A 25,430-nucleotide genomic window follows, 5' to 3' on the forward strand; every position below is an offset into this window, starting at 1 on the left:
CCCGAACAGATTTGGCGAATTGCCTGGCAAACTGCACTCTTTGATGTATTTTCTGCATCACATACAGTATACAAAAAACTGCCGCTTCCAAAATATCTCAATGAAATGCACATTGTCTGTGTGGCTGTGAGAGCCTGACTTGGCCTAGTTGGACTCCTACTATACGGAGCCAATAAATCTTTAAGATTTAATATTCCATCTCGGCTGAAGAGGTATCTTTTGAAAACAAAATAATCCAGCAATAATAAAGGATCTTTCCGATTGCACAAAACCCTCTCAATTTGAAATTCCATTCTTATTATTTGTGCACCGATTGCAATTGTTCGCTCATCCTTGAATGGTGAGGCCATGACTGAACGGATTTCCATGCACGGACACTGATTAAGTGTGTGAGATAATCATTGTTTACATAGAACATACCTGTGGCCTGTACTACAAAGCGGGCTTACTGGCTTATCGGGGTAACCTGTCAGATTGGCCTGTACTACGAAGCGGGGTAACTGGCTTATCGGGGTAACTTTGCAAGTAACTTGATGACGTGTGGTGTAACTTCGCGATTAACTCGTACTACGAAAGGTGGGTAGGATTTAGTCGAGACATGTTGCTATAGCAATTTACGCTCCGAGCAGTTTTTGTTCTTGGTTAAGTCAACGTTTCCGCATAGCCAGCCCTATATGAGCACCGCCCCTCCCACTAAAATTTCTCCGAAGAAAATGCTGGCATTCCTGGATGATCCATACGACTTTAGCAAGCGAATCGTGAGGGGCTCTCTCTGTCAATATGCATGAAATGGAGCAATGGCATATAATCTGCATACATTGTATTAATTAATAACTGTTAGAGGGAAAGTTATTCTGAAAACCCAAGAGGTGTGCATTGTTCCCTGTTGTCCACCGATCAAAGCACACTTCACTAGATGTGCCTGTCTTGTCTAGTTTTAACCCATTCATGTATTGTCCCATTGCACATTATACAGATACATTCAAACAATCAAAAATGTAATAAAATTCGTACATAAAGCAATCTGGGAAACAAAGGCATGTACAACAGTGGCCATGAGCCCAAAATGCTAAACCACCATGTCATCATAGCTGAAAGAACCTGTAATATTAGCTAATAACACAATTTGGCACAGATCACGAAATGGTTTGAGGCGCAAAACTAATCAGTGTGCATCAATGTCTGTGTACTGGACATCACAATTCTGTCATTAAAAAATGCCCCACCTTACTTCCATTAAAAGTTATTTAAACTTGAAAACTGAATATGGAATATGATGCTAACTTAACCCTGGTGACCGGTTCCTAGTCATTTTTTCACTACACATATGCTTCTGTTTTGTCCTGTTGTAAATCATTTGTTTGTTAAACAATGGCTCACCTAGCTTCTATTAAGTGTAATATGAACAGACACCTTTTTCTTATTAGCTGTAAAACATAGAAACACACTATTAAGTGGGGGCTATATACAGCAAATTCTTCATAATGAGTAGAAATACAAATACATAGCCCTTTCACTTGACATGATTTTATATTTCATCTTGACTTGCTGCCACATACGCTTCCCATTACTATTGCATTCGAAATCGGATCAGTTAAGTTATTGTTAACATTAGGTTTACATTATGAGTAACATCACAGTAATGGAACTTTAGGGAGCATTACATTACTTAACAGCAAATAATACGTAACTTCTGAATTGTGTCGCATCTGTGAGCCTTTGTATTTATTAACAGTAATTCAATTCTTTTCAGACAACACTTCATAGTCTAATACTCGGTTGTGAGATATTTTAGACCACGTTTTATAACCATGAAAATGTACTTTTCGGCAATATGTTGCTAACAAGCCTGCCTGCTTTTCTTGGCTGCAGTGGTATTGGACTTTCTTTGCAACGTTGATTTAAACTCCTCATATCCCCACATAATTAGCATTCAGTTTTCCTCTGTGAAATATGGAGATTGCGCCATGTGTCATTGACTTGCGCTGCCGAATGTGCTCCATTTATGTGTACGCACACAAACTCCAATACAGTTAACACCATCCATCCATCCATTTTCCAAACCGCTTATCCTACTGGGTCGCGGGGGGTCCGGAGCCTATCCAGGAAGCAATGGGCACGAGGCAGAGAACAACCCAGGATCAGGGGCCAGCCCATCACAGGGCACACTCACACACCAGTCACACCTATGAGCAATTTTGCAACTGTAATTAGCCTTTGGACTGTGGGGGGAAACCGGAGTACCCGGAGGAAACCCCCCGACAACATGGGGAGAACAAGCAAACTCCACACACATGTAACCCAGGCGGAGACTCGAACCCGGGTCCCAGAGGTGTGAGGCAACAGTGCTAACCACTGCACCACCATGCCGCCCCGCAGTTAACACCAATTTAACAAATCAACTTCTTAACTGGCGTCGTAGTACTGATTAGCACCGACTGAGACAACCCGATTTTGTCAACTCAGCGTTCGCAAATTAATTCCAGGTTAAATCTGATTTGGTTAAACCCCCTTTGTAGTACAGGCCACGGGCCAATCCGACAAGTTACCCAGATAAGCCAGAAAGCCCGCTTCGTAGAACAGGCCAATCCGACAAGTTACTCCGATAAGCCAGTAACCCCGCTTCGTAGAACAGGCCAATCCAACAAGTTACCCCGATAAGCCAGTAACCCCGCTTCGTAGTACAGGCTAATCCGACAACTTACCCAGATAATCCAGTAACCCCACATCGTAGTACAGGCCAATCTGACAAGTTACCCAGACAAGCCAGTAACTCCGCTTCGTAGTACAGGCCAATCCGACAAGTTACTCTGATAAGCCAGTAACCCCGCTTCGTAGTACAGCCCAATCCGACAAGTTACCCCGATAAGCCAGTAACCCCGCTTCGTAGTACAGGCCAATCCGACAAGTTTCCCCGATAAGCCAGTAACCCCGCTTCGTAGTACAGGCCAATCCGACAAGTTACCCCGATAAGCCAGTAACCCCGCTTCGTAGTACAGGCCAATCCGACAAGTTACCCAGATAAGCCAGTAACCCCGCTTCGTAGTACAGGCCAATCCGACAAGTTACTCTGATAAGCCAGTAACCCCGCTTCATAGTACAGGCCAATCCGACAAGTTACCCCGATAAGCCAGTAACCCTGCTTCGTAGTACAGGCTAATCCGACAACTTACCCAGATAATCCAGTAACCCCACATCGTAGTACAGGCCAATCTGACAAGTTACCCAGACAAGCCAGTAACTCCGCTTCGTAGTACAGGCCAATCCGACAAGTTACTCTGATAAGCCAGTAACCCCGCTTCGTAGTACAGCCCAATCCGACAAGTTACCCCGATAAGCCAGTAACCCCGCTTCGTAGTACAGGCCAATCCGACAAGTTTCCCCGATAAGCCAGTAACCCCGCTTCGTAGTACAGGCCAATCCGACAAGTTACCCCGATAAGCCAGTAACCCCGCTTCGTAGTACAGGCCAATCCGACAAGTTACCCAGATAAGCCAGTAACCCCGCTTCGTAGTACAGGCCAATCCGACAAGTTACTCTGATAAGCCAGTAACCCCGCTTCATAGTACAGGCCAATCCGACAAGTTACCCCGATAAGCCAGTAACCCCGCTTCGTAGTACAGGCCAATCCGACAAGTTACCCAGATAAGCCAGTAACCCCGCTTCGTAGTACAGGCCAATCCGACAAGTTACTCTGATAAGCCAGTAACCCCGCTTCATAGTACAGGCCAATCCGACAAGTTACCCCGATAAGCCAGAAACCCCGCTTCGTAGTACAGGCCAATCCGACAAGTTACCCCGATAAGCCAGAAACCCCGCTTCGTAGTACAGGCCAATCCGACAAGTTACCTCGATAAGCCAGAAACCCCGCTTCGTAGTACAGGCCAATCCGACAAGTTACCCCGATAAGCCAGAAACCCCGCTTCGTAGTACAGGCCAATCCGACAAGTTACCCCGATAAGCCAGAAACCCCGCTTCGTAGTACAGGCCGCCGATCGCAATTAAAGCTTGAGTCACTTCATTTTACACACATCCTGTCCTGCCCAGATTTTTCTTAATCGTTCCCCGACTCTCCGTCTTCCTGCTCCTGCTTCCCTGCTCCGATTCACGACATCTGTGACGTAATAAGTAAACTGGAAAAAGCCAAGCTGAATGGAAGCATATTGCCACCTATTGTAGCAGAGTCAAACATACTTCGGTCAATAAATCTATTCCCCTCCCGTGCATGTATACTGGGAGAAGGACAGTAGCCTGATTGAATGGCATATTCAGGCTATAACTGTAGCTCAGCTTAGCTGTGCATGTTAATGTACTGTCTGGTAGCTGTTCACGCCAACTGGAACAACTTAGCAGTGATGGGTTACTCTTGTTTGGCCAGCCCTTCAGTGTAATGTCATACACCCTGGACAAGGTAGGGTCATAACCTGTCTCAATCGCAGATACGTCACTGGCAATGGATCAATGGTAAGTAATTCTAATCTCATGAAGCACGTCTCATCATCACATGCTTCTACAAAACTAGTGACCAAGAATGCCGGTGTTGATAGTAGCACAAACCCAAGTCCAACTAACATGAGCTCCACTGACAAAGAAGGAGACGGAGCCGCGCCATCCAAGCAGTCTAAGCTTGATTTTTCTGCTCCCTGAAATTTGTGACACAGACTGAACTAAACAGACCAGTTAGCCATGTATGTTGTTGTGAACATGCTGTCGTTATAGATAGTTGAGTCAGATTCCTTCAGAGATCTCATTGGTAAAATACCTGTTAGAGGAGGGGTAGTCCCACCATGCAGACACTGAGTATGCTAAAATGAATGTCGAGCTCAAACGCTCATTTTAAAAACATCGGCCGACATTTTCAATTTTTTTGTTAGGTGATTTAACAAAAACAAGTGTGTCATTGTCGTTTCAGAATATGGCTTCCAATTTCCTGTCACACGTCTGGTTTTGTCACAATTTATAATTATAGTTCAACATAAAATATTGCATTACATTAAATAAACTGTTTATCATGTCTTTGCTGGTCACTCAGCACTGCGAAACTGTTTCCGGAATGATTTTCTTTTGTATGAAGCATCAGGATTTTGTCTATACTGCACAAACTCCAACAATAATCAGCCATCATATTTACACTCCAACATCTTTGGTATCTTTGCTTAATTTCACTACTATCTTGGTGAAATCTCTCAACTTGCTCCTCACTATACTCACCCAAATTTTCAGGAAAGTAATCAAGGTGTGAGACTAGGAAATGCATCTGGACACTCATTCTACATCCAAGATCTTGAAAACGACATATCATATCCTTGACGTGAACCTCATAGTCAAATAAATTCTTGTTTCCGAGAAATCCATCAATGACTTTACGGAATTCTTCCCAGACTTGCCTCTCCACTGTCACCATTTTGGCTGCAAATACACTGTCCTTCAGCAACCTTCTAATCTGTGGTCCAACAAAAATTCCACCTTTTAATTTAGCATCACTGATTTCTGTAAATCCACTGACTAGGCACTGAAAAGCTTCACTTTCCTTATCTAACGCTTTAACAAAGTTTAAGGTTGGCGTTAGTGGACCAGCAACAGCATACCTGTAACTTTACATAATTGCAAGCTGCCTGTAAACCCTGCTGACTAGTTTGTACAAAAAATGAGTCGTTGACAGGTTACTGGTGATTTTAAATGACTGGTATCAAAATGACATTATTAGGTACACAATGCATTATATATGAAACAGAAAAACCAGACGTGCTGGAGAAAAATGTTTGCTTATGAAGGATATTTGAAAAATGACATTTGATATTATTCACCAAATTTGATCTCGGCTAATGTAATTGAACATGGTGTTGAATTTAAGTTTCTATAGGGGGGGGGGAGGGGGGATCCAAAATCTTTGACATATTCAAACATACAAAAAATGTTACGCAATAGTTACTTTACCTTATGGGAAAATTCTGAGAAATAGCCTGTCAAGCATGGGTTATACGTATAGGCAAATATAGCATGGATTTCAAAGTGCATTTTCTTGAAAACGGCACAGTAGATGTTAAATTTTGTCTGAAAATAGCTTAGGATCTTGCCTGTCAGAAAGTATAAGACTTGTTTATCTAGTTTACTTTCCTAAATGCTAGCTAATATAATGTCTATGCATACACCACATATTTAAAGCTCGGACAGCTTGACCGGCCATCTGACCAAAGTTGACAACCCTGATTTTATGTCAAAAACAGTAATCACTGACTAATTAGTAGCATAAGAAGAACCTTTTTTTACAATAGGCAGTTGACTAGTCATTGTCCTGCCCTGGCTGTTCCCCTGAACACTGTGCGGACCGGGTTGAGTAACTGTAGCTACATCAGCGATTCGACAAGGATCGGCAGACAGTCTGTGACTCCTTGTGTTAATCCATTCATATTAGCCATTTTATTGTTGCATATTACATGCAGGCAACCCAGTGTGTCTGATCTGAACTATCAGGCACAGTGTTATTCTGGGGAAAATGGCATGGGAACATAGCGTACAAATGGAGAGAATCAGCGCTGAGATCTTTCATTGGCTTGGCTTAAAAATACAAAAATGTAATGAAAAAAATTGCGACACTAATGAGTACATACAACAGTAAAAGTATTAGGCCAGGAGTTATTTGTATATTTATTACATTTAAATACAAGTTAAACGTAATTACACGTGTCTGCAAAATCAAAGCCAGTGCTATACTTTCTGGGCACAGCAAAGTACTACCCCATTCCCCCAAGGGTGCTCCTCTCCTTACTCAGCCAAAGACGAAAAGCATTTTGGGACTTGGCAAAAGACGAAATGCATTTTGTGGCGCATTTCGTGAATCAGCAAAAGACAAAATCCATTTTCTGATTCGATAAAATCAATTTCGCCCACAAAATGACTGTGCATCATTCACAAAATGCATTTCGACCACAAAATGTCTTTCTTCTGTTGACGAAATGCAAAGTGCTGATATCAATTCTGTGAACAAAATGAAACATTCCTTTTTGATTTCTGTGCATGAAAGAAAGTGAAGTCTTTTTGCTCTTGTGGACAGAATGCTGGAAGGAATTACTTGATTTCCTCATTAAATGATGCTTTTTGTGGCTGAGAATGTATTTTACACGAAAATGAGGGCTTGACACTTGGTGCCCCATAGTTGCACATTTACCATAATTTGCCGTTGAATTGAATTAAATTAAATTACCTGTGAATTTCAGCTTTGTACAGTTTCCAAACTTTAGATCACTGCTTTGGATGCAGCAATAGATCAGCAGATCTGCTGCAGTGATGTTCTTCAGCTGCAGACTGTGTGTGTTAGAGTCAGAAACAGGAACCAGCCTCCCTCTGTATTCATCTCCGATGTTATCAAGATTCAGATCATATCCAGAGCTGAACCTCAGGTCCATGACTCTGACTGGTATGTCGTCTGACTGCAGGGAAAACCAGGAAAGCTCCGTATTTACAGGTATCCCACAAGGCAGAGTGGCTGCTCCTCCAGGCTGGACCTCTCTCACCACCACCTCCTCAGCCTGGGTCACTAGAGCAGCACTGCAACCTGGAGACACAGAAAACAGAGTAAATATGATATTAATAAAAGCTGAATTAAGCTATAAAGTGTTGAGGTAATAATAAACAGGCTTCTGCATTAAGATATTTAAAATAGTGCCCTGCATCACCTGGGACATTCTTACCCTGAATCTGCAACCTCTAAAATCAAGAAAACCAGTTTGAATTGTTTGTCATTACAAAGAAAATGGTTCACATGTTTAGTAAGAAGCTGTTTGTAAATGGACGATATGCTCTAAGATTATTTCTGTCTCACATCACATCTGTTTATAAATTCTTACAAGTGTTCTAGATTGTGTGAAAGGCTTTGTACCACATAAAACAACAGTAAGTAAGACACTTCCTTCAAAACATTAACTTGTGTTGTTGCGTTTTATTGAAATTAAGATAATAGTCAGCATCTCTGTATTCAAACAGTCGCGTTATTCTCAGTATCACAGCCTCGGCTCTATGGCGTCATTTCTTCAGGTTACATCATTAACGACCAATAATCATTACTGACATTATTATCAGCATTTTCAGTTTAATTTTGATTGTATTTTTTGTAATAATATTGCAGTTATGTTTGATATATTTAATATGAACATAAACATCGATCAGAGACATATCTGAAGATACTAAACACTATAAACATTAAAATATCAAAAACACCATGAAATGTTAAATCGTTCATACTTACAAAGGAATGCGAGACCGAAAAACATTTTAAAGCAGATTTAAGTATTAGGAAGCTATCTTCATTCCAATACAAGGCTGAATTTGTTAAGTACTAAGTTGAGAGTCAGATCACAAAAGGAAATATAGATACTGAAGCCTGTTAGCCAAAAGTGTGAAGTTAACAACATCTCACACTCACAGCTCTGCTCTGTTATAACCCGGATATTATAGCAGGAGCAGTTTGTACCAAATTACCTGCTGGTCCTTTAATGCTGGACTCTGTTCACCGCAGAGATTCACACTAAATACAGAAATAACCAGCAGGACCACAGAGGAAGTGAGTGAAAACAGCACAGCACTGATAGTTTAGCAAAACACAAGAGCTGCTAACTTAAGCTCACTGAACACAATCTCTGTGGGTCCAGTGCACTCTCTCGTACCCATGTTTGTGGGGTTCTGGGGGGTGGGCTGGTCCAGGGGGCTGTGGATACAGGGAGGTTTGTGCCTGAGAAAGTTCCGGTCTGTTTAAATGAGATGAAAGAGTATAATGCAGATTACAGCTCTATTCATTCCACAGACAGCATAGTGTGGGGCTCATCTGCACCTCATCTGACATGGCTACAGCAACTCCAAGAATTCAGCATCAAAGGTGCAGATGTGGTTCAAAGAAAGTAACATCCTATGCAGGCTTAAAGAATACACCAAGGCTTGAAAAAGTGCTTGGCGTCAGAGCAACAGGTTATATATGTATATAGGTGAAGTGTAAGTTATTACCCCCCCCCCCCCACTGCCATTGTGATCTGTCTTCTGTGTTGTTGTGTTTTATGTTGCACTTATGGTTACGGAGAATGATATTTCGTCTCACTGTATACTTATTGTGTATTGTTGGGATGACAATAAAGCTCTACTTATTTACTTACTTACTTCATTCTACAGACAGCATAGTGTGGGTCTCATCTGCACGTTTGGGTAAGATCCACACCTGCTACAGCCTCTGATGTAAAATCTCTGATAATCACCAGCTTCTCTAAATCAATCACGGGCTTCTCTAAATAATGAAACTCCACCTCTGGCCCTCTGGAGCTGCTTAGAAACTAACCAGGGCCTTTTAAATCATCTGCTTACTGATTTAGGAGCAAACTGTGGCCTGTGTCTCTGGTGCACTGTCAGGTCTCTCTGTGAATGAGGTTAATAACGGCTGATGGAAAGTCTGTCACAAGCTGGTGGGTTTCAACAGCTTCACTCTGAACGTCTGCAAGGTGCGGTTGTGGGTCTTGTTTCCATGGTGACAATGGGGCCACAGGCCACTGGGTCAAAGCTACACTAAAATGTCTGCTCTTTCCTCTGTAGCTGTAGTAAAACACACAGGATCTTCACATGAATCCCAGAGAGGAGCTGATTTCTGTCAGCAGGACACCAGTAAAGCTCTCTGAGCAGGACTTTACCTAATTTCTGGAATGTTTAAAGAGGGAGAGAAAAGGTGCTCAGTCATGGTGAGTCTGTCCCAGGAAGCTCAGAATGGGAGGTGATACTAATTATGACTGTGACCAAAACATTATTATTCTGCATCTAGAGGTTTTCCGGTTCAATTAGTAATTGTTATGCATCTACTGAATCTAATTTAAAAGTCTTTAAATTACACATACACTGAAATGGAGCTCCATTGTACATTGACATGAACATTAGTCACTCTTATTGATCCAAAACTTTAAAACTGTGAAAGATCAAGTCTGAATCTTTCTAGACCATAGACATTTTGCTCTTCTTTATTGTAAATTCAGGGTACAGACACAGATTTGTCTGGAATGATTCTGCTAAACAGTCTGTAGCTAATGTGTCGGGGAACATTGACATATGCAGAATTATATATGTAAATGTAGTGTGTAATGTAGTTTATAAGGAGGTACAGCACTGAGAAGACTAATGAAACTGAATGTTTAGAGTAACAAAGTCAAGCAAGCAGGCTGAATGTGCCATGAACACTATTTCGTATACAGAGACACAGCATGCGTGTTCATCCCGCTGTGCTTCTCTGGAGACACAAAACTGCCTCCCTGTGCTGCTGACCGGCTGAATGCTGAGGGACCGGCTTCAGTTCCCTCTATGGGACCCCAGGCGTGGTTCAGTTTGCTTGGGGCTGATGTCTCCCTCTGTCTCCCTCTGTCTCTCTCTGTCTATGTCTCTTTCTCTCTGGTGTTCCATCAGTGTGTTGAATCTGCCTCTTGAGGACCACAGAAGTCTGTTAATTGTTTTCAGAGCCACTTCTGCTACATTCTTCAGAAAAGTCAAACAGCAGCAGTCTAAAGGTAAAAATACTACCCCCCACGACAATGACCCCCCCCCCCCAACAAGGAGGGTGCAGCATCTACAGGCTGTTTGTACCAGTGCACAGGAAGTCAGGCTCCTTTCTAAGGTTCTAGGCCCAGATTCCCCCACCGCTCGGCATTCTGGGAGAAGCTGCATTTCAGATGCACCACTGAGGTCAGTGTTGCCCCTGTGTCTGGCTCGAGAAGCTGCTGCTTACACAGCTTTAACAAATAAACATCAAAGCAAAACACAATCAGGGAGGTTGTATAATGTAATATATACTAGGCTTCTAGCTTAAGCTTTTTGCGCCCACGTGGTTTTCACACATCGTGATGCTGCGAGTAACAGCATACAAAGAGGAACGCAGAAACATCACACATTAGCAAAACTGGTGCAGAAAGATGCTGGGCATTCCAGCAACGTTTTAACAGCATTTCCAACGTCAGTGTGCAAACTCAGCTCTCCCCAGTAGTCATGCGCTTTGAGCTCCTGTTTCACATTCAGGAGACGCAAGGTCATTTACTTTGTTTATTTAGCAAATGCATTAATCCAAAGCAAAATGTATTTGCAGTTAGTGTTAAGGGCCCTGCTCAGGGGCCCATGGTGACATCACTGTGCCGAGGGACTTTCCAATGACAGGTGCAGCGTCCAAACCCACCGAGCCACTGCAGGCTGCTGAAGCATGAACCTGAGAATCATAAATAAACATGAAGGAGCTGAGCCGCCCTGGGGGAACAGAGTCCGACTTTGGGCTTCAGATTCCCTCCCCCCCAACACGGCCCGGTTCTTCTGGAGGGCCGAAGAGGACCTAGCGGCCTTCCACCACTGCCTTATCTTCACCCAGGAGGACGCGTTGGGGGCCCTCTGGCCCTGAAGACAGGGGACCTTCTCTGCATGCAGAGGAATGGTCCCCTAAAGTTCTTTGAAGTTACCCAAGCTACGGATGATGCTTACACCGGAGTCCAGGAGCAGTGCCAGAAGGATGGACACCCTCTGCTGAAGTGCTATGGGTGTGAACCCCTGTGGTGCAGGGACAAGAGGGTGATAACTGTATATGTTTTTAACCCCTGTGTGACTGCAGATGCCATCCAGGTCTTCCTGGGATGTTTTATGGACCTGCTTCCTGGGAGATTAGGGATGACTTGGGGGTTTGGACTGGTAGACACCAGTTCCAGGTCTGTCATCGCCCAGACCCTAGTGGGGCAAGTGTGTTTATCCACCCCCTGGCCTATTTTAATCTCAATGGGAATGGAGGGTATCTTTTTTCATTAAGGACAGTCTCCCTTCTGCTGGCAGTGCCAGATGTTCGGACCATCTAGCCCACTGCTGCCCACGGTGGAAGCCCTCCTATGTGGATGCCCTGTTGGCCAGTTTGCCTGTTATGCATGAGAGGGGCGAGGTCATCCAGTCGCCCACTTTGGAGCGGGAGGATACAGTGACAGGGGCTGACGGAGAAGCCCTTTGCCAGGAGGAGGAGGCCCTGTTGACGGTGATGACGATGTCTGAGGGGCCTCCGAGTAAGACACCACAGCCTGTCCTGGCTCCATGTGTTAGCAGGAGGAAGAATAGTACATTCAGATGATGTTGTCTCATATGAACTAGCATTTGCTTGCGTTTCAGCAGCATAACCAAGCAGACACAGTCTTGGTCTCCTTAACTACTCTCTCTCTCCAGTGCTGATGTACACAATTGGGAAACCAAATCGTTCCCAAACCGCCGATGACTGAAATTTCAAATATAACACTTAGAATAAAAGTCGGACCTCTCAGTTTGATGAGGTAAAGGAAATCTCTTTTATTCTAGCAATTCAGCAAAGCGCTCCCATCACACTCTGGCACTTCGTACCAAGTCACTCGGAGCACACAGAGCAACCAGTTGATAAACCATAACACCTAATTCCCAATAAGGACTTCTAAATCATGATTGGTCACGAAACACCAACAAACCGAGCTCAAACGTATAACAAACACAATTCTCCTGCTCTATTGGTTTACCTTGGTGGCAAGGTAAAATCCACCCATCTAGCTCAGTTTACCGGAATCTGTCTCGGCTTCTAGACTCTACTTGAGATATGTATATAGATATTGATCATATGACATTGAATCACTATTAATGTTTGGGTGTTCCATTGATTAATGATTAACATATTGTCCAATGACAGCACTTACAGTGCCACCAGAAAGTATTCACACCCCTTCACTTCTTCCACATTTTGTTATGTTACAGACATATTCAAAAGTAGATTTGAGTATAGGTTTCTTTGCAAAATTTACGCAAAATGGTCCATACTTTCAGACATTTTATTAAATTTATTAAATTAAAAAATGTAAACATTTAAACATGATAGGTACATAAGTTTTCACACCCTTTGCTATGATACTCAAAATTGAGCTCCGGTGCATCCGATTTCCACTGATCATCCTTGCGATGCTTCTACAACTTGATTGGAGCCCACCTATGGTAAATTCAATTGATTGAACATGATCTGGAATAGCACACACTTGTCTATATATTCCGTATAGAGGGTAAGATGACAGCAACCAAATATAGAGAGATTCTTCAAGAAATCCCACTCCATAGTGCTCTGGAACTCAGATTAGGACGATGATTTATCTTCCAACATGACAATGACCCGAAACACAAAGCCAAGATAATACAGGAGAGGCTTCAGGAGCAGTCTGTGAATGTCCTTGGATGGCCCGGCCAGAGCCCGGACTTGAATCCAATCTAACATCTATGGAAAGACCTAAAGACGGCTGTCTACCGGCGCTGGCCATCCAACCTGACTGGGTTTGAGAGGATCTGCAGGGGAAAATGGGAGAAAATCCCCAAAAACAGGTGTGCCAAACTTGTAGAGGAAAACCCAAGAAGACCTGAGGCTGTGATTGCAGCCAGAGGTCCTTCAATAAAATATTAAGCCATCGGTATGAATTCTTATGAAACACTGGATTAGCGAGATTTTGGCAATAAAAAAATTGCACATCTTTCTAAAAAGTTGTTTTTGCCTTGGCATTATGGGGTACTGTGTGTAGATCTTTGAGGAACAACTATACTCAAATCTATTTCAGAATAAGTCTGTAACATAAAAAATTTGGAAAAAGTGAAGGGGTGTGAATACTTTCTGGTGACACTGTATGAATTGCCATCCAGAGCTACGATCGTATTGAAGATGCTTGATAATCAAAGAGCAAAAGAGTTGGGGTAGACTAGGATAATTATGCTAACTGGGGGTTATCGGACTTCACTGAGCAATCACAGTTATGGAGTAACTGCGCATCATTTTAGCCAGCAGTGGGAGCTTCGGTCGTGTGCATTGGCTGCATTCAGAGGAAAGCATTTCGCTGAAGCGTACGCTGGCCAGTTTATGCCAGTAGCGACAGTGGAACAGTGGACAGTGGAATATCGAACATATAGTTTGCACACTCATCACTGATAGTGCTCGGAACATGATAGCAGTGGCCAAACAACTGCCATTTGAGTACTTGCCTAGCACTACGCACAGCCTCTAATCCTCCATCACAGTTGTCACGATCGCGGTCGGGGGAAGCGGCGATCGTGCGGGCAAGCAGGCAGGAACGGGCAGACAAGCCGTAATCAGGGCAAACACGGGGTTTATTCGAAAATCCGGGGCAGGGAACGTAGGACGGCAACTGACATCAATGACAGACAATGGACTCAGGTAAGACACAGGACTGAGAAAATTAACTAGACACAGCTGGGTACAATCGGGAGAAAACACGTGGGTAATCAGGGGGCGTGGCACACAGGAGGAGCGGACGAGCCGGGCATGACAGAACCCCCCCCCAAAGGCGCGCTTCTCCGGGCGACGTACAGGACGAGGCAAAACAGGACCTGAAAAACAAGAACAGAATCAACGCAGGACGGGGAACAGGACCGAAGCACAAAACACGGCAAGAGACAGAACGTAAGACAGGAGCTGACAGACGAACGGGAAAGCGGAGAGACAGACCAGGAAGGGAGAGACAGAAGGAACGGGCGGAACAAAGGGGCCAGGGGTGCTAGGCGGGTACACCGGGGAACAAGGAACAGAGACGGGCGGAACGAAAGGGCGAGCCGAAAACGGAGGGACAAAGACAGGAGGGACAAAGGCAGGGGCACCGGGGGAGAAGGAGGTAGAGCAAAGGGTCGGCCGAGGGAGCCACTGCGGGCGACGGGAGGCAGCCGGAGGGGCCGCAGGCGGCCGGGAGGCCGGAGCCGGAGGGGACCCCGGAAGGGCCGAGGAGACAGGGCGAGGGACCGAAGCAGGGACGAAGGAGGGAGTCGGAGGGGGAACCAGGGAAGGGGACGAGGGAGCCGGAAGGGACCTGGGCAAGGGCAAGGGCAAGGAGAGGGGGGGAGCCGCCGCAGGCGGCGACGTCCTCCTACGCGCAGGAGGCGGGGGACCAGCAGGCGACCGAGGAGCCGCCTCAGGGGCACCCGCAGGCGACCGCCGAGGACCCGGCGGAGGGAGCGAGGCAGGGCGATGAGGGCGAGGAGGGGGATCCACAGGCGACCGCCGACCCGGGGGGCCAACCAAGCCCTAGCGCAGGCGAGGGAGGGCGAGCCAGGGGGCAGGGCGGGTGGGACCCCAGTCCTTCGTCTGTGTTCCCTCCCTTTACGGGACACAGACATGACAACCCCAGGTCGGGGTCGAGTTCGCCGGGGCGAGGGTGAAGAAGTCACAAGTGTGATCCCCGAGGGGTCCCATTCCAGCTCCTCCACCTCCAAAGAGGGAGGAGCCACGATGGAGTCCTCCGGGACCACCTCAGGGACTAGGGCGACAGGAACTGGGGCACGGTCAGAAGCAGGGGCACGGTCAGGGACCGGAACAGGGTCAGCAGGCTGTGGGGGCGCCGGCCTGGGAGCTGCTGGAGCGCGGTCCGGACTTGGAGCGCGGTCAGGACTTGGAGCTGCAGGCTGTGGGGGCGCCGGCCCGGGAGCTGCAAGCTGCTGCAGTGGGGGCGCCTGCCCGGGAGCTGCAGGCTGCTGCAGTGGGGGCGCCTGCCCTGGAGCTGCAGGCTGCTGCAGTGGGGGCGCCTGCCCTGGAGCTGCAGGCTGTGCAGGGGATGGATGCGCAGGCGAAGGCGGCTGCGACGGCGGCTGCGCAGGCGGTGGCTGCGCAGGCGAAGGTGGCCGTGCGAGCTGCACAGGCGGTGGCGGCGGCCGCACGGGAGCTGGATCCGCGGGCGGCGGCGGCCGCACGGGAGCTGGATCCGCGGGCGGCGGCAGCAGCGAAGGCGGCTGCGCAGGCAGCGGCGGCAGCGAAGGCGGCAGCGAAGGCGGCTGCTCTGGAGCGGGGTTCGCCGGCAGCGGCGGCCGCACGGGAGCGGGGTCCGCCGGCAGTAGCGGAGGGAGGTCCTCTGTACCGGCGATCGCCGGTCTCCTCCGTCTCCCTCGCTGGCGCCTGGCGGTGGCGGGAGGCGGCGCGATGTCCGTGAAGACGGACGGCCGGAGAACAAGCTCCCGCTCCGGGTACGGGTAGAGGAAGGGCTCCTCGTCCTCATCCTCACTGGAGAGCCAGTACTTCCACACGGGATCGGGGTTGTGTGTGGTCGGCCCCCGGGCTGGAGGTAGGGCGGGTACCTCCCTCTCGTCCTCCGTCAGGAGCCAAAGCCTGGAGAGCGAGCAGGCGCCGAGACGGATCGTCTCCTGCGGGACTCTCCCTCTCCTCCGCTTCTTTTTTAAGTAGACACAGCTGGGTACAATCGGGAGAAAACACGTGGGTAATCAGGGGGCGTGGCACACAGGAGGAGCGGACGAGCCGGGCATGACAACAGTGTCTTTGCAGAACATTTTTTTTGACACTGCAGTAGCAAAATGCAGAAAGGTAGCTGGACATTTAACTGTAAACGCAGCCAAATCAACAGCAAATTGTACATGGACAGAAGACCGAGACTCTCACACAGGATATGTCAACAAGATGGAACGTTACCCTGGACATCATAAAGTGAAGGTGGGTTTTGTCAGAAATGTGCCTGCTTTTGTAAGTATTACATTGTGGGGACCAGGGGCCTGTATCATGAAGCTTCATTTCTTGCTTAGCCTGTCGGATTTAAGGTAGTCTGGGCTAAATGAAAGTGAACGAAGGTAATGTCGATTTAAGCTGGGGCACCTTAAATTCTACAAGTTATCTGGCTAAAGAAGAAATCCTGCTTAGTGGTCCAGGCCCCAGATTTCTCTGCCATGTGGAGACTGTTACTTTTTTCCACAAGGGTAACCTCAATTTTATAAAAATCTGTGATCAATCAAAAAGAGTAAAATAGCCAAAAGTTTTATATATTTCTTTCCAGTTATTTATGGTTAAGCCTTGAGCTGGGTAAGAGTTAAGGTTGTCATAGTTAGGATTAGGGTTATGCCCATAGAAATGAATGGAGTGTCCCCACAATGATGAATATTTCTCAGTTTCTCATTAAAAAATGCCGTTTAACTTTAGGTGCATCCCTTGTTGTTCCTCTTGAGAAAGGTTGCTCTTAACACCAAGAATGAGACGCCAAATTGCTGTCATGTCCCTCCGTCCAGCCCTCTCCTGGACCTTGTTAACCCCGTGTGGAATCCTTCCGTTTTGCCAGCTGTTCTACGTTTCCTGCCATTTAGTCTTGTGTATTTCAGTCCGCGTTCAAGTCTGTTTCCCCAGGTCTGTCATTGACGTATGTCCGGTGTGTTTCCCCTAAATAAAGCCCTGTGTGATGGAACACCATCTACCTGACTCTGATTCCCCCATCCCTGCCTGCTCGCCTAACACGGATCACAACAGAATGACCCCACAGAAGGTTTTCAGCATGTCATTTTTGTTTTATTACTAAAGTTTTAGTAACTTGGGCCAGTACTGGGTCACTCGCCTGCTCCACCTGCAGCCTCTGGCGATCGATGGTCTCCTTGCAGCCGATGTTCTGCTGTGTTGTCACCACTGTGGTCATCCACCCTTGGCTGCACTCCTTCAGATGGTGGGTATGACCACAGTTTTCCATCTTACAGGGGCGGCGAGAGAGAGCATCTGCATTTCTGTGGAATCTGGGCCTCAAAATCAAACTCCATCGTAATCAGGCAGATGATGCACTGGAGGATTTGAACCCATGCAGCCCCACCTGCTAATGTTTACAATCACAGAGTGACACTGCTTAGGTTAAGCCAAACCCAAACCTACATAAGTGACACTCACAATCGGAGGGTGACGCAGATGCAGGTCCAGACAACAAACAGGCTACAGTGCTAATGCACATTTTCAGTGTATTTAATATAAAGTGGCATAGCGCCTCCTAGGGGTCTGGAGTAGGAGCAGAACTTGTGTCCATGGGTCAGTGCTCATTGGGGATGGACATCATGATTCTCCATGCTGTGGATTTTTCAGTATGGTCACCTAATAGATTCCTTCAGATTTGTCACTTCACCCATGAGTATGGAAAGTGTTTTTCAATAAAGTGTTATGTTGCTTAATTACTTATAATTATACCATACTTATTTTACATTTCATTATATTTTATGCTAAGCTGTATTAGCCACACTTATTTTTTCAGATGCCTGTATATCATCACACCAGTAGGTGGCGAAAGTGTATCTCTCTCATTAACAGCAATGATCTTGTTCACTGACTTTGACCGTGAAAAAACTGAACCATGAATTGTTTACTCACAGCCTGCACCATGGTCACTGAACGAGCTGAACAAATCAGTGCAGTAACCAACACAAGCCTATCGTGGCAAAAAAGAAAAAGTTTTTATTAAATATCTGGCTAAGTCTGGAAAGTCAATCTTGCCAAATTTAATTAATCAATAACTTAAAAAAAATCCAAAAAATTCAAAAATAACTTCAAATTCAACACTAAGTCTTCCCGTTTATGAATCTTTCCTTCTGGCTGCTTTCTGTTCTGTGCTCAGCATTTCAGGAATAAACACGCCTGTCATTTAATTTCGGTATAGACAGTATCCTATCCATTCATTTTCCAAACCGCTTATCCTACTAGGTTGCAGGGGGTCTGGAGCCTATCCTGGAAGCAATGGGTATGAGACAGGGAACAACCCAGGATGGGGGCCAGCCCATCACAGGGCACACTCACAGACACCATTCACTCTCACATGCACTCCTACGGGCAATTCAGTAACTCCAATCAGCCTCAGCATGTTTTTGGACTGTGGGGGGAATCTGGAGTATGCGGAGGAAGCCCCACGATGACATGGGGAGGACATGCAAACTCCACACACATGTGACCCAGGCAGAGACTCGAACCCGGGTCCCAGAGGTGTGAGGCAACAGTGCTAACCACTGCACCACCATGCCGCCCCAGTACCCTACCCATCCTTTATTATTTTTTGGTCTTTTTTGGTATCTGTGATCTATGTTGCCAATGAATTAAAACATCTAAATGATACGCTGTGTGATAGTAACAACACATTAAAAGAATTGGTTGAAAAAGACATGCTGTGTTTGGTTACCTGTTTTATATTCTTACTATTACATTCAAAGTAAGTTGTAACGCTGTTCTATTTGGTGGAACATTTGTTGGCTCAGGTTCATCTTGCCTGAACTCTTCAGATACTAGCAAGCCAAGATTTTGTGCCAGATTATGCAACATCTGTCACGCCCAGCTCGTCCGATCCTCGTGTGTGCCACGCCCCCTGATCATCCACGTGTGCTTCCCCGATCATGCCTGCATTTCCTGTTATTTTTGGCTTGTCTTGTGTATTTAGTCCACGTCTGAGTCCGTCTTCCCCAGACTTGTCATTAATGTTAGTTTCTCGCCGTCAGCCCTGTCTCCCCGTTCCCTTAATAAACCCCGATCCTGCCCACCTGCCTCGTCTTTCCCCGCTTCCTGCCTGCCCATCCACCCGCTAACCTGACAACACGCTACATGCGTGTACAATGCGACACTTTCTGCGGACTGTATAGCGGCACCCCACTGGTCTTGTCCAGGCAGCGCCAGCGGCCTTTAAGCTGCCCTACAGAGAGCTCTGCCACCGCCCGAGCCTGACAAAGGGGGGCTTCATTATAACGCCGCTCCTGTTCATTCTGGGGTTTGCGAGCAGCGTGAGAAGCCACGACTTCAGTGGGCACCCACTGTCCCCTAAGGAACTGTCAAATGGTTAAATCAAGCAAAGCTTACAATATTGGGCCAAATTATAAAATGGGGAAAATCTTCTTACCGATCAGCCTGCCATCACGTACCACCCCATTTTCAAGTTTGTGTCCAACATTTCTGTTCCTGAGAATGAACGAATCATGGGTTGAGCCAGGCCATCTAGCCCCAACATTAATGAGACGCATGTTTGAATTGCACATAATTTGTACATTAATAGAGTGAAAGTCCTTTCTATTTACATAAGCAAATTCATTCTCGGAAGGTGCCTTTATAGCAATGTGCGTGCAGTTGATGGCTCTGATTCCATTACATTGAACATCGCTGCAAATTGCGCTTTAATGTTTGCCTGTTCAACCACAGTATGAAACCAAGAGTGGGAAGGAACAGGTATGGCGCAATTCCTCACCGTCTGCCTTAGTAATGCTGGCCCCCCGTCCGTTTACTAAACCGAGCAGAAACTTGCATACGCCATGTCTGCAGCTGCCGTGAGAATGTGCGTAGCGGTATGCTAAGTTTCGTTTTTATGTATCTCGACGTGAGCGTGGAAACATTTTTGTGCGTACGCACCTTTTATACATGAGGTCTCTGCTGAAGTTTATTTTGTTATAGATAAGAAGAGAGATATTTCCGCTGTGGTCTGAAGGCCACAGAAAGCCCTAAGCAGAGACAAAAGGCAGTGGTGGGAGATGCTGTGGGATGTGTGTGACAGCGATATGGGGGTGGAGGGGATGGGAAGCAAGTGAGGTTATGGAATAAGAGACCTGCTTTGCTTAGAAGGAAGCCTGTGTCCCAGATACTACAGATCTATCATTTATTTTAGCTAATAATGGCCACAAGGCAGGGGGCGGCATGGTGGTGCAGTGGTTAGCACTGTTGCCTCACACCTCTGGGACCAGGGTTCAAATCTCCGCCTGGGTCACATGTGTGTGGAGTTTGCATGTTCTCCCCATGTCATCGTGGGGTTTCCTCCGGGTACTCCGGTTTCCCCCCACAGTCTAAAAACATGCTGAGTCTAATTGGACTTGCTAAATTGCTCGTAGGAATGCATGTGGGAGTGCATGGTGTGTGAGTGTGCCCTGCGATGGGCTGGCCCCCCATCCAGGGTTGTTCCCTGCCGCGTGCCCATTGCTTCCGGGATAGGCTCCGGACCCCCCGCGACCCAGTAGGATAAGCAGTTTGGAAAATGGATGGATGGATGGCCACAAGGCCACAAAAGTAAACAAAACTGCAACTGGTAAAGCAAGAAGTTTGCTATTTGTATACATTTTTACTAAGAAGCATGTATCCAAAATTAATTAAACTAATTGAAGCCATTAACCAAATTCCAAAACCCAAAACAAAACAGCAATTGCTATCATTCCTGGGAATTGAGGGTTATTGTAGAACTTAAATCCTAAATTGTGTAGAGTGCTCAACCCCTTCAGGAGAAAATGCATAGCAAGGGGCTAAATTTGATGGACGATTTCTGCATTTTATGGGAAAGAAATATGTATTCGTGACAACAGTACTAGTAAACAAACAGCTCTTGACAGGCATCAACTCCAGGTCATGTGCCCTCTGCTGGAGAATCTGCTTCAGCACCCGCTGGTACTCCTCCTTCTGCACCAGGTCCTCCAGCAGCCTGCAAGATGGGACTGAGCCATCCCACAATCCCACTCATACCATAGACGTGAAAAAGATTTCATTGCTGGTGGCTTCTGTTAAACTTGCCCACGCTTATTAGCAGGATAACGTTACTTCATTGTTTATTCTGTGAAACAAAACATTGATCTGGCGGCCAGATTTAATAATGGAATATAAACATGTTGCCCACAGTATAAATAAAATAATAAATTTATCAATTTTCAAAATAATAAATTTTTCATCATAAATTGTATCCACTGGATGTTCTTGGTTGCATAACTCTTCCCAGGATGCATTCATTTTCTTAATTTATTGCCATATACTCAGTCATGTTTGGTTAAGAATCAGCCAGAAGTTATTTCCCTTACTTTGGTTGTTAAGGTCTTTTGTGCCACCGTTAAAGGAACCATAAGGGATTAAAGTGTAAGACCAAGATAAACTTAAATACTTAAGCGAATATTTTAAGCAAAACTTAAGGTGTTTTGTGCAGCCGGCCCTTGAACTTCAGTGGGAAGACGCCTTAAGTCGGAAGCCACAGTGCTCAACTGGAAAAGGGTGGATTGGGATCATGGATACAAGCAGCAGAAATGAGTTTCCTCTGCAGGGTGACTGGGGTCAGTCTTAGAGACAGGGTGAGGAGCTCAGACATTTGGGAGGAGCACTGAGTAGAGCAACTGCTCCTCTACAGCTGAGGGAGATCTAGACAGATGCCCGGATGCCTTCTGGATGCCTCCCTGGGGAGGTGATTTGGGCATGTCCAACTGGGAGGAGACCCCCGGGGCAGACCCAGAACACACTGCTGGCCTAAGAACACCTTGCTATTCCCCCAGAGGAGCTGGAGAAGGTGGCTGGGGAGAGGGAGGTCTGGGCATCCCTGCTTAGACTGCTGCCCCTGTGACTCGGATAAGTGGAAGATAATAGATGGATCCAGTAAAGGTCCAGAGACAGGCTGAGGGTTTGGGGACATGAACCAGTCTGTGCAGCACAATGCAGGGTCCATGAAAATGACCATTTATATATAATTATGTGACAGTAATATTCCTGTGATCAGCACTGAATCTTAGAAAAGCCCCAGAATCAAGTAGTTAATGCACAAATTCTTATTAAATTTCCTTTATTTTACAAATATGCCTGGTGTCTGATTTAAAAAATAAATCTCCCTTGTTGAAATGGTTTTTCTTTACAGTGATTCTGTCTTTACAAGTACATAATTGACCTCAGTTTTGTTCTGTAAAAAAGAAAAACAGGTTTAAGTTCATAATTAGTTAAAAGTACTTCAGTCTACGCACATTCATCAGGGTTTATTTTGCTGTATAAACATGTGTGATTAAGCAGAGACACTTTCCCGCTGTGGTCTGAAGGCCACAGAAAGCCCTGTCAGTGACAGTACCTGATCGTGTCGGCTGGTCCTGCTTCCCCTCTGCTGGGAGTCAGAGCTCTTCCTCAGCACCGCTGAAACAGTTAAGAGTGACGTCATTCACAGAGTGCACAGGGTGCTCTACCAGCCCTGCTGATAAGGGCTGCTGCTCTCACACTGTCTCACTGCACCTTGCACGAGGGACACACCTGTGTTAGAAAGTGACTAGCTGCAGGTTTGAGGTATTAATACAGGAAATACAATAAAACAATGGTCAGACATAAAGATTTCCAGCCACAGCTGATGTATGCCTGAATATTTAAGCTACTAATATTTTATATAAAGAGTGACACTAAGGCAGCTGATACTGTGTGTAACTTTGGCACTTTCACTGCTCAGCAGTCCTGGAGGTGTGACCCACTGAGCCCCACTGGCCTTTAGCTAAGGAAGAAAGTCAGAGTTACAGTGTATCACAGTGTATTAACACACAGCCCACAGGAAGTGTATAGTGTCTGTACCTGACAGACTGCACATCTGCTACGGCCCAGTCTGGGGCTGAATGAGACACAAAAGGACCAAACAGACAGGGAACACAAAACACAGTGACATCATACATGTCTGACCTTGGTTATGACAGAAATAGCAGCAGAGTGATGAGATGGTACCAGTGAGAAGGGCAACACAAGGCAGGAGAACCCAAGGCAGGAGGTCAGGGTTATAGGGCCCAGGGTTCAGGGTCTTGGGCTGAGGGGTCGGGCACTGGAGAGGGTGGGGAGTGGACTGGCCTCCAGTGGGGTCTGTAAACATCACAGTATAAACATCATCACTTTAAGGTTGATAACATGTGATCTCTGTTACTGTATGAATAGCTTCTAGTTCACATCAAAACCTTCCTTTTGAAACTACTACATAATTAATAAATGTACAAATTCATTGTTACGAGGCCCAGTCTATGGAGCTGGGGAGTAACAGAATAGATGTGTGGGTGGATGTGTGATGTGGGGGGGCAGAACAAACATGGTGCACAAAACAGGTCGTACTGTATAAACAGAGTGTGTATTCACAAGATTGCTCACCACAGTGTAGGTACAGAATTCAAGAGTGACCCAGGCCAACACAACAAGCAAAACAATCTACCACACAAAATCCCAAACTAACTCACCTATAAAAGAAAACTGAAACAAAAGGCAATCACTCTCACTATTTCTCTATCCAAATATACAAATAAATCGAACAATGAAAACAGTATTCACTCTTGACACAATACACGATACAGACTCGGTATGTCAACACGACGGGTTCAGCTTTCTGGTAGTCAGGAGCACAGGCAAAATGGTTGGTGCTCAGAAAAGGCAAATACAGAGAACAGGTGACCAAAAATCAGGGGACAAAACAAAACATGATAAACCAGGAAACAGACCTGGCGGGTATTTTCCGTACGTCACATAAATCATCCGAGATCAGATGCCTCATGCTGGTGAAACTAATCCGGGATAAGTTGGTTTTTCAAAGGCAGCTGTGTAGTAGATTAGTCTAGCTGGGTCCATTATTATTATTATTATTATCCAGTTTTCCCCCCACAGTCCAAAGACATGCTGAGGCTAATTGGAGTTGCTAAATTGCTCATAGGTGTGCATGTGTGAGTGACTGGTGTGTGAGTGTGCCCTGCGATGGGTTGGCCCCCGATCTTGGGTTGTTCCCTGCCTCGTGCCCATAGCTTCCGGGATAGGCTCCGGACCCCCCACAACCCATTAGGATAAGCGGTTTGGAAAATGGATGGATGGATATTGCCTGTAATGGCATAAAACGCCTCTTTAATTGCCTGTGTAGCCAAGTGGGGAATATTGATCCCTTTGCCCTATTGGTTCCCCTGTGTTTTGGGTGGGGCTTAGCGCTATATAGAGGGTGGATTCGGTTAGGTATGGTGCTGACGCAGTTCCTGTTGCTGGCGGTGGAAGTAGCAGCTGTGCTGTGAGTGGGCAGGGGGCTAATTGGTTTCCGTAACCATCCCTTAGCCATTGGTTGCGGTATATTGATCGCATGGTTGGTGAAAGGCATGCCGCTGGGGAGTTGCGTCCTGTTGCTGTTGGGGAGGTGGTGAAGGCAGCCCCAGCAGTGGTATAAGTCTTCCGGTTGGTGGTAGGTATATCGGGGAGATTAGCGGGGTATTTAGTTGTTAGCGTGGCCTGTAAGTATTTTAATATATTGCAGGTTTACTGGGGAACGTGGACCTCGCCGCTGTTTTGTCTGTCCGGTTACCAGTGATCGACATCTGTGCATCCTGTGGAGAACGTGGATTCGTGGGGTGGCCAGAGCGGGACTTTGGTGCCAGGAGTTGCTCGGAGTGCTGCTATTCCGCTGCCGATTGCGGCATCTAGTCCATGCATATACTGCCTCAAGATTTTGTATTTTGGTTGTTTTGGTATGCTTTATTTTATTGCATGTATTAATTATTTGTGTTTGCCTTGTGTCACGGGAGACGGCAGCGATCGCGGGCAGAGCGGCGATCGTGCGGGCAGGAAGTAGGCAAGGCAAACAGAGTACGGGGTATACGGGGATTTAATGAAGGCAAGGCAGGACAGGACATGGGCATCGACAACATCAATGACGGACAAAGGACTCGGGTAAGACACGGACTGAAATACACAGGACTGAGCAAATGAACTAGATACAGCTGGGTACAATCGGGAGAAAACACGTGGGTAATCAGGGGGCGTGGCACACAGGAGGAGCCGACGAGCAGGGCATGACAGAACCCCCCCCCAAAGGCGCGCTTCTCCGGACACGCCAGGGTGGAGGCGACAGACGGGACACGGGAACCGGGACCTTGAGCAAAAAAAAAAACAG

The 25,430-nt window shown here is 46.3% G+C and overlaps 1 protein-coding gene across 12 annotated transcripts in view; it reads right to left on the bottom strand.

Moving 5' to 3' along the window:
* LOC125740872 (uncharacterized) overlaps window positions 1-25,430 on the bottom strand; it is a 141,385-nt gene that overhangs the window by 60,150 nt on the left and 55,805 nt on the right. For 3 of the 12 annotated variants that reach the window (XM_049012671.1, XM_049012673.1, XM_049012672.1), the window contains exon 3: window positions 7,205-7,395. The exons of 3 other annotated variants lie outside the window; for them this stretch is intronic. In XM_049012671.1, the coding sequence (XP_048868628.1) occupies window positions 7,205-7,395 (191 nt within the window). Of the gene's footprint in view, window positions 1-7,204; window positions 7,556-8,245; window positions 8,402-22,616; window positions 22,679-23,206; window positions 23,381-25,430 lie in introns of those variants that run through there. 6 more of the 12 variants (XM_049012668.1, XM_049012670.1, XM_049012675.1 and 3 more) reach the window with 5 other exon arrangements.

The sequence above is a fragment of the Brienomyrus brachyistius genome, chromosome 4 (assembly GCF_023856365.1).
Source record: "Brienomyrus brachyistius isolate T26 chromosome 4, BBRACH_0.4, whole genome shotgun sequence".
In the NCBI taxonomy this organism is placed as follows: Eukaryota; Metazoa; Chordata; class Actinopteri; order Osteoglossiformes; family Mormyridae; genus Brienomyrus; species Brienomyrus brachyistius.